The 10,523-nt window shown below is 39.7% G+C and overlaps 1 protein-coding gene across 1 annotated transcript; it reads left to right on the top strand.

The window, feature by feature from the left end:
- Positions 1-2,611: 2,611 nt before the first annotated feature.
- Positions 2,612-7,759, top strand: LOC119409074 (platelet-derived growth factor receptor-like protein). The gene is made up of 7 exons (XM_037675934.1): positions 2,612-2,749; positions 2,919-3,055; positions 5,394-5,536; positions 5,643-5,794; positions 5,922-6,215; positions 6,616-6,755; positions 7,525-7,759. Exons 1-7 carry the CDS (start codon positions 2,668-2,670, stop codon positions 7,735-7,737), a joined length of 1,161 nt encoding a protein of 386 aa, XP_037531862.1. The 5' UTR covers positions 2,612-2,667; the 3' UTR covers positions 7,738-7,759.
- The last annotated feature ends 2,764 nt before the right edge of the window (positions 7,760-10,523 follow it).

The raw sequence follows: 10,523 nt of genomic DNA, 5'->3' as shown, positions 1-10,523 counted from the left end.
ACTATACAAATCCCTCAGCGATTGGGGAAATTGGCGTATGCCTTGTTTTTAACTGATTCGACAAGGACAACTCCGCCTTGAACTGCCACCTTATCGAGGTAGAGGAATTTGTCTGAATGATCCTAGGAGCTATGCTGTTGGGGGAAATTGCCCCTGGTAGGGTATCCAAAGGCAAATTGGTCCTAGGTGATGGGCCAGACAAAGAGTGATTCAAATCACTTATACGGACAGAAAACAGAAAGAAGCTCAATGTCCCTTGTTTGGACATGGGTTCTGGGGCCACACCCTGAGCCCAGTTTGGAGTATGTTCTTAGAGTTCTTGGAGTTCTTAGTGGGGGTGCTGAAAGCTGCTCCAGTTGGAGACTACTTTATTCTGCTGGGGGACTTCAATTCCTATGTGGATAATGACAGTGTGACCTGGAGGGGCGGGATTGGGAGAAACAGTTTCTCTTCTCTGAACTTGAGTGGTTCTCTGTTGTCTGACTTCTTTGCTAATCACAGTTTGTCCATCACGAACACCATGTTTGAACATAAGGTGTTCATAAGTGTACGGCACCAGGACACCCTACGCCACAGATTGATGGTATACTGTGCTTTGTAATTGTGTCATCAGTTCTGCTGCCATATGTTTTGGACACTCGTGTAAAGAAAGGAGATGAGCTGTCAACTGATCACCACTTGGTGGTGAGTTGGATCAGATGGTAGGTGAAAAAACTGGACAGACCTGGTAGACCAAAACATGTAGTGAGGATTTGTTGGGAACACCTGGCAGAAGAACCTATCAGAAGGATCTTCAACTCACACCTCTGAGAGAACTCCAACCACATCCCAGCAAGGGCTGGGGACACTGAATTTGATTGGATCATGTTCTGCACCTCCGTTGTCGAGGTGGCTGCTTTGAGCTATGACTGCAAGGTTGTCTGTGTTTCTCATGGTCGCCATTCTCAAACTCATTGGTGGATACCTGATGTTAGGGAGGCTGTCAAGCTGAAAAAGAGTCCTATTAGGTGTTGTTGGCTGGTAGTTACTGAGGCAAAAGCTCCGATGTGGGAGGAGTTCGGTGAGGCCTTGTACATAGACGTTCAATAGGCACCAAGAAGATTCTGGCAAACGATATGGAGGCTGAGGTGGAGAAAGCAGCATTTTACCAATATTGAGTGTAGTGAAAATACAATACAACATAATTTTACAGCAGCTTTACCACTGCAGCTCCTAATGAGATTTGGAGGCTTAAACTTTCAGAGCTGGCACAGAGCCAAGACGTGTAACTCTGTTCACATTCTGCACATCGCCTGACTTCTTTATGCCTGCTAATAGGATGATTTCCTGCTAGTGGACAAATACTGGAGAGAGACTGCTGAGGTTTCCTGTGTCTGTGGAGGAGGACAGCTGCCACCGTCATTAATGGTGCTCATTCCCATTCAGACAACACCGTTCACCGTTTCGTATGCACCAGAAACACAGACACAAGTATAGAGCTCTATAATATATATATGTATATATATATACATATATATATATATTGCTGACAGTATAGTAATAACAAGAAGTATAATAATTTATTAACAGAATGTGGATGTAAAGTTTGAATTCTACAACAATTTATAGAGGCGTTTCGCCCTCTATCCGGAGGGCTTCATCAGTTGGAGGAGTCCCAAGAAAACAGTTTCCCCACCAAAGACAACACTCCTTAAGTGGACCAACCAGTTTGCTGGAGATAAGATGATTTTTGGGGGCTGTCCTGTCCCCCGTCGACTCCTCCCAGACAGGCAGCCACAGCCAAAGGGGTTCAAGGCATCAAAGTTCATGCTCAATCATCCAGGTACCAAATCCAAAATTGCTCAGTCAGGTCATCTAGACAGTTTCTTCTGTTTTCTACAAAAAAAGAAACTGTCCAGATGACCGTCTTTTATTTCATACAAAAACTTTTATAAAACCAGGAATCACCTGAGCATTATCAGACTGTGTGATTTGGGGTTATTACTTGAAAGTAACGATTTCTAAAACGAATAGATTTGGCTGAAAGACTTTCACGTGTGTATCACATCCACTCTGGTCTTTCACAGATATCATTTTAAAATATTATTTATTGTAGAACAATATAACCATCTCATTGATTCGGATCACAAAGACTGAATCTGCGAATAACATTAAAAAAGTTAAAAAGTCTGTTCTGTGCCGATAAACAAATTAATTCATTCAACCTTTATTTATGCAGGTTAGTCTCATTGAGTCATGTGGACTCATTTACAAAAGAGACATGTTTTATATATTACATTTGTTTAAGTGTGATCCTATTTTTTAAATAAAATCAAGTTGAATGTGATTATTTTCAGACAAAGTTTGGATTGACTTGTGGACATTTGCAGGTTAGGTTTATTTGTCACTAAATGAACGTGCACAGCCCTCGTCTGGGCAGCGTTTACTCACTTCCAGACCAGCAGCAAAGCAAACAGGCTCTGAGGCCCTCATTGGTCCGGACACTCAGGAGGAATTTGGGGTGCTGCTGCTCCAAACTCAGCAGGAGGAATTTGTGCGATCCTTGTAAACGGATGACTGCTCACTTTGTGAGCTCGACTCCGTTATTTCCTTTTTGGTTCGTGCAGGGAACTCACTGCGTTGGACTGGCTGAACTAAGGAGACACTTTGATAATCCACAGATGAACCATGCCTCCATTGAACTTATGTGGGTCGAAGTGGAGACTGGTGCTGGGCTCTCTCCTTGTTTCAGCCCTGATCTTTGAGTTAGGTAAGTCTCCTCGACTCTACTCTGCACCAAGAAAGAAACATTTCTTCCAGCCTACTTCAAAGGCCGGCTATGATTAGTTAAACAATACTTTTTACTTTATCCAGGTTTTTTTAATGATTTCTGCTAACCACAGTTGAACAAGCACACAATGTTACTTCTTATCCAAAAGATGCTCAAGGACAGAAGACCACTTTAAGAACCAAACCTAAACTTGGAAGATCGACAAATAAAGAGGCAAAACCTGCGAGAACAAAACCAAAACTCAAACCTTCACCTTCACCCCAGGCACAGACCTCCATAACACAGGTAGGACACGATTATCATCAGGGGTGTAATGGTGCGTGCATTTGCACTGTGATGGTTTGGTACACATGTTTGGGACGGGTAAAGCTCTCGACCTTGACCTCTCTAAGTGGCTTTAAGAATCTGTTGGACTCCTGGCAGGGACCAATGCAGACATGTTCCTGTTTTTAGTTTTATACATTTGTCTCGGAATCTAGCAGTTTTTTTGGTTTTGTTACCTTTTTCCTTTTAGCCATCCTATTTGTTAAAAAAAAAAAAAAAAAAAAACTGTAGTATGAGTTTTTATAACTGCTTATTGTTGTTGCTGTTGTCCATTGTTGTCATCTTTCTTTGTTGAAATCAGGTCTCTCTTGTAAATGAGTCCTCGAGGCTCAATGGGATTTACCTGTATAAATAAAGGTTGATTGATAAAGGAAACTAGAACCATAAATGTATTTCCCATTGGCAAGCACAGATCCCATCTAGAAATGGTCACACATTTAATTTAACTTCATTTAGTTAACAACCACAGCAGAAAGCAGTAAAAATAGAATCTAAAACAGGGGTGACCAAACTTTTTACCTGTGAGAGACAAATTTAAAATCTATCAGAGGGCTTGGGCCAAATGCAATAATGTAATGTATGAAATGCAAATACATCTTTAAGCAAAGTCCATTTATTTATTATACACTTATTTAACCATCCATTCTGTATAAAGAACATTACAGAACCCAAACTATAACAAATACATAAGTCGTATATAATAAATTAAAACAAATATTGAAATTTTGGCATTTCAGTATATGTAGTGCAAAATGTAAAAAAAAATGCATGTCCAACAACAACACAACTTAATAGCAACAATATTACGAACAAAAATAAACAGTCCCATATATACAGCAATGGGACGACTTTTCCATCTAACATTAAAGTCAATGGAATGACTGAGTGAAAACACATTGATCCTTCAAAATAAATTTTAATATAGTAATGAGGACTGCTTGGCGGGCCAACTTTGGCCCACAGGCCCCACTTTGGACACCTCTTATCTAAACACTTTATTTTTTCATTCAACTTTTATTTAAACAGATAAGTCACATTGAGCCTCAAAGACTCATTTACAAGTGAGACCTGTTTGGACAGACAATAAAAAGTGGTGAAAAATGACACATAGGGTTTGGAGACAAAAATGAATCCTAACATGCTCTTAATATTTGGCTGAAGGTTAACAGCATTTAATGGGAAAAAAAAAGTCGCACAATAAGCACATAATGACATTTCATGTAGGGGGTGGGGATGCAAGGGCGGTGAGCATGTCAACACACAGAGGCACTGCAGAGTTCAGATAAAATAGCTCAGTTCAAATAGTTCCCTCTGGAGATCCGAACACGGTCAGGGGGTGTCGAGGATGGCCCGGGATGAATCCAAAGAGTCATGAAATGATGACAGAATGTTTATTCAGCTGGACCCCCCTGTATAGTCCGTAGACTTCCTCAGTAGGAGTGGAGGGAGGGGCAGAGCATCAGGTTTACATCAGGCTAAGTAAGATAAGACGATCAGTCAAGGAGACGCATTATCAAACAAGAATACGCAGTAAAAGATAAAAGTACAAGGATGTACCCAGGTTACCCTGCAGGATATTTTTTCGTACCTTAGGGTGTTAAAAATGGGCCTTTGAGGCACAAACAAAATATAAAACGTACTACTGTTTAATGTACGATGTGTGTACTTTTCAACGTGCAGCTGGCGAGAAACGTCAGTACACATTTTTAGGTATATTTCCATGACTTTAATTTTTACTGTCTATGACAAAAAGCCCATTAATGCAAAAGAAAATACTAAACTTGATATGGGAACCTGAGAGTTGAAGCTGGAGTTGCAGCACCACGGCCAGAACAAGAAGGCAGTAAAATGTGGTACTTCCTTTTACTGTATGTTGGTGATTATTCCTGATAATCAACGCAGGCTTGCTTTCATCAAAATAACGATCACTTGTTGAGAAGTTGGGCGCACATTGCACCTTTTAAATAAATTTATTTTGTATTTTCTCATTAGATGTTACTCAGCTCTGTGTTGTCTTTTTTTTCATAAGCCAAGAAAGAAATACCTTGCTGAAGTTTTTGAAACTTTCTATTTGACACATAAACATGGTTTACAGTTCAGACTGGATGAGCAATTTTTAACTATTTATTTTATATTCAAGGTACCGGTTGACAAATCCTACCTTGCTATAAATGATTTGCTACTTTACACCATCCCCACAAGCAAAAGTGCATTGTTTTTCTGTCTCTGTTAGAAATCATGACCTTCATACCTTTTTGCCTACCTTATTTCATGACTATTATGCATGTTACACTTCAAGGTGCTGAAAAGAGGTAAGTTTCAGAAAGTGGGAGAGACCCTGAGTGTGCAGACAGGAGAAACTTTGGAGCTGAGGTGTAGAGGCAAACCTGTGCAGTGGAGCGTCCCCCCTTATCTGGAGGAAGATGATGATGGAAGACTCAGGTAAACTAAAGTCCATAAATCATTTCTACGAGTTACGATAACAGAATCATAAAATCAGTTCCAGTCTGTTTGTTCCGTGCCTATTTTTTATGTTTTTGTCCTGCAGGATTGTCCAACAGGAGCGATATAACGTCCTGACCTTGGTCAACACGACAGGTGCGGACACTGGAGAGTACATCTGCTACCCAATGTTCTGCGAAGACCAAGACTGCAGGAAGGAGTACAACAAAGCAGCCAAAGTCTTCATCTTTTTTCCTGGTATGATTAATACATTTTATTGATTCATACTCATGCTGATCTAACCGAAGGCTTACTTTTACCACCTGCTGAATCTTTTCAATGTTCTTATCAGCAATTTGCCTTATCTTTCAATGTAACAAAACAGACCCACAGGAATTATTTGTTCCCTCGTCTAACTACTACGAGATGATTCAGCTGAGGAGCAACTGGCCGACAGTCCTCCCCTGCCAGGTGACGTCACCGGAAGCACAAGTGACCCTGTACCGTGAGTTCCCACCGGCGCAGGTGGCGGTGGACGGGACAGAGATCTCTTTTGACGTCAAGAAGGGCTTCACCATCCATCGACCTCGGCCTTTCCATGCAGGGGTCTTGTACTGTGTGGCCGGTTTGGGCAGCCTGAGGCAGAGTTCCATCAAGTACATACTCATCTACGTTAACTGTGAGTCATGTCACCTCGGGCACAATTACATGGGTTTAAAAGAGACAAGGATCCACATGAAATGATGGTTCAGACCTTTTAAAGTGATTATGAACAATTCACATCTTACCTGCAGTAGATAGCTCTTTGATCAACCTCAGTTTGAAGAAATAAAGTTTAATTCTGAGTGGGCTGAAAAGCAAATGGGGTCACAACCACAAAAGTGTTGTTGTCATTTTTAAAACTACTTCAGTCTTGAACAAATAGTGTCTGCATTTTCACGTTATGTCAAACATTTTAAGAAAAATAACTTTTTTTTTAAACTTTTAATAGAATTTTACACATTAGAAGATGCATATTTGAAAAGAATGAACTGTGTTGAGAGATTGTTGACAAACCAATTGTTTTCATGTGTAATCAGATCCCATGGCTCCTCCTGCTCCGGTGATCCAGGCCTCATTGAGCACGGTGGCTGTGGGGGAGAACCTGCACGTCACCTGCACGGTGGTGGGAGAACAGGACGTGAACGTAGAGTTCACCTGGGAATACCCGGGACAGCAGGTCAGCCACAATTAAAAACTGTAAAACATTAATCAGCTTTGTACTCACAGTTCACCGTGCACAAGTTAAATCAAACCAGCCTTTTGTGCAAAATTTAAAGTAGTTTGTCTAAAGGTCTTTCATAGTTTTACTTGACATTTGGCTGCTTTTTCACCAAGGAGCTATTAGCTATTATTATTATTAAAACTTGTGATACAGTAAATGATCGACTGAACACACGTCCTTCAGGTGCTGCATCAGGTCTTTGCTGGATGTATTTCTTAAAATCATGACGTTCAGACACCCTAAATCTACATTTTTTTAGGAACTTTGTTTGTCCTCCTCTTCCTCACTTTCTTCATATTTTACAATCATAATTTGGACAATATGTCATGGTCTGATACAACGACTGGACTGAAAATGAGTAAAAACAGAAAGCGGACCAAAAAAAAACAACTTTGAAGGCTAACTATTGATTAAGATTAATTCAAGCTATTAGAAGAAGGTTTAGCAAATAAATGAATGAGGTGTGGTTTAATGTTCAGCACAGTAAGTTTTAAAGCAATAGTAGGTCAGTTTATTAACTACAAAGCGAAGTGGTGATTAAGTGCAGCTGACCTTTAATCACTTGAGCTTACCTCGTCATTTTCCTCAGTTTATTATTATTAGACACCCAGCACTGACCCTAATGACACTCAACTAATTATTAATGCCAGTGGATAATAAATAGGTAACTTCCCCTCCCATCATCACCCTCATTTCTGATCATCATTTCCTGTTCTGGCTGCAGATTGGGAGGCCTCTGTACACTCAGGAGAGCATCAGCCGGGTCAGCGGAGGGGGCCCCCGACAGCAGTCTCAGTCTGTCCTTCTGGTGGACGAGGTGAGAGACGTGGACAAGGGGACGTACACCTGCACCGCTGAGAACCTGCAAGGAGCCAAATCAGTGTCCACCACAGTTAAAGTGCTTCCCAAAGCTAAAACCAAGAGACCGCGAATATAACGTGCAGGAAGACATCTCTGGCAGGGAAGATGAGGACGTTGTCCACGACCAGAGAACATTTATTCATATTGACTTGTTTTTTTCACATTGTGTTTATGAGCAGAAGACACTTTTATTTGTTAATGCTCTGCCATACATAAACCCAAGAAATATCTCAATTATATTTTGTTTAGACGTATGCATTTTGGTTTTCTTTGATTAACATCAATTAAAATGTTTATAAAGAAGAAAAGAGAAACGAGAAGACCAAGCTTGTTGATTTTTATCAATTTATTAAGAAAAAAAAAACACCTTCAGGCTCATAACTGGGAGGCTGTATCACGTACACCGAACATCAAACTGTGTTCAGATGTACAACATACAGGACAAATCTGTTACAATCAAAAGGGACAAAGACGAATTGTGACGCCTTTTTTAAAGTCTGTTAAACGCAGTTCTGTTTGTGGGAGCAGAATGCTGCACTCCAGTGGTGCAACAATAAAACTTGTATTTTTATGTCAGAATTTGAGTTTGTTGCTGTACATAAGTCAGAAACAGGTATTCAGATTGTTAATACTTGCTGTACTGGTCTGACTGTTACTGGTTTGGTTGATGAGTAAGACAAAAACAAGAAGTAAAAACTCAAAAGCTAAAAATAAATAAATAACTACTTTCCCAAAAAATAAAAACATGAAGCTAGGTTCATGAGAATTGTAATTTAGGACTTACTTTTGTAGTTCTCTAAGCTGACAAACTTCCTTCATTTTGATGTAGCCTACAGCAGAAACCATGTACAGAAAAATGATGGTCACCATGGTAACCACACCCCTGTGTCTGTCAACTCCAAACAGGTAGGCAGAAATTAAGAGCAGGAAGTAACCCTCAATCAGTCACTGTGCAAAAATGATTAACTGGATTTTAAAACATGTCCAAACCAAAAGTACCAGGAGCATCTATTTCCCACACGACTGATGTAAATGAGATGACGTAAACGAAGAAAATGAAAATAAAACAACCAGACTTTTAGTTTTCAAGAGAAAATTCTGAGCTTCGATACGGTGGAAGTCAATAAGAGTTTGGGTGTGCACACTTTGCACTCTGGGAGATCTGAGAGAAACGAGTGAAAAGAAACAAAAACATGCCTGTGTTTTGATGCGTGGGCTGTATAAGATGTAAAGGTTTGGGGGAAATGAAGAGTTTGTTGGCAAAAGTTGTGGAAAGTTTAGTCAGCTCAAATGTTGGAGTGTCATTTTCACAATCTACATTGAACCTTCTTCAAGGTCATCAATCAACTTTAGTCTTTTGGTTCTTTACACTTGCTTCTTTATACAAATGTATTTTAAAATTAATATTACTGTTGGTAAATTACATTGTGATAGCTAAATGTCCTCAAAGTAAACTGCTTCTGGGTATCAAAAATGGCTGCTGCGTACAGCTAAAATGGGTAGAAATGAACAGTTACTATACTTTTCACTGTACAAGTCGCACCTTTTAGAAATGAACAGTTACTATACTTTTCACTGTACAAGTCACACCTTTTTGCATAAATTAGCATGCCCTGTGACTTATACAGTGAAGCGACTTATTTTTGTTTTTCCACCATATTTGTAACCCAGTTTTTGGCTGAGATCTGACGATTTCATTAATTCTAACATGGAAAATATTGAACATTTCTATTTTCAGCCACTAGAGGGCCCTCGACTAATATGGCAAGCCAAGTGTCTCATTACTAGTAAAAGTGGCTATTAATGAGACACTTGGCTTGCCATACAGGCCACCTTCGTCTCGCTCTGGAACTCCTGGAACAAACGTCAAATCAGTTGCATTTCGCCGTGCCGCCCAGGCGAAATGCAGTTGATTTGACCATTAAATTGCATTTATTAAGGAAAAGTTCAACTGAGACACACCTTTACTATAATGTTGAGCAAACAAATAATTGTTTTTAGGTGGTTATCTTGTTAAATTTCGAAGAAATGCACAGTGAGTCGTCCCTCTGCACACTCCCGCAGCCACAAATCAGCTTTTGAAATGCAACTGATTTGACCATTAAAGTGCATTTATTAAGGAAAAGTTCAACTGAGACACACCTTTGCTATAATTTTGAGCAAACAAATAATTGTTTTTAAGTGTTAATCTTGTTAAAATCTAGTTAAAGACCTCCTGTGCTCAGTAAACTCCCATGGCTGCCATTTGGCAGCCAATCGATTGTTGGCACAACAGCGACCCACGTTTCCGGGTGGTCAGCAGTGATGCATAACAAATGCGACACATCAGCGGTGACGCATAATAGATGCTACTTATACAGCGAAGCGACATATTTATGTTTTTTTTCCACTATTATTAGACATATTTGGATTGATGAGACTTATATGGCGGTGCGACTTTTACGGCAATGCAACGTGTACGGCGGAAAGTACGGTAATTGAGTGTATTTAAATTAAACAGAAGTAGACATGAATACAGTATATCCACCATGTATTCCAAAATACTCACTTTGAACATGCATTAACTGTAAAAAGGTCAATTGGTGTAAAAAGTATTAAAGATATCACAATGCCAGTTCAGTCATGTACAATCCAACTTTCTGTAACCCATTTCAGCTTTTAATTATGGTCCTAATGTTACGTACTGTATGCCTGCGCTCCAAAGATCCATTGGGACTTGTCAATAGGGAATTCATTTTCTTTCTTTTCATCTACACCAAAGTAGCTACTGCTACAGTAAAATCATTTCTATTATTTGCTTGGGTATTTCTAAAGCTGCAAGAGGATTGAAAACAAGTATAAACTGTAGAAGAAGAATACAAA

Source organism: Nematolebias whitei, chromosome 4, assembly GCF_014905685.2.
Source record: "Nematolebias whitei isolate Nwh7 chromosome 4, NemWhi1, whole genome shotgun sequence".
Lineage (NCBI taxonomy): Eukaryota > Metazoa > Chordata > Actinopteri > Cyprinodontiformes > Rivulidae > Nematolebias > Nematolebias whitei.
The sequence above is the reverse complement of the archived record's forward strand: the minus strand, read 5'-3'. Positions and strand labels throughout refer to the sequence as shown.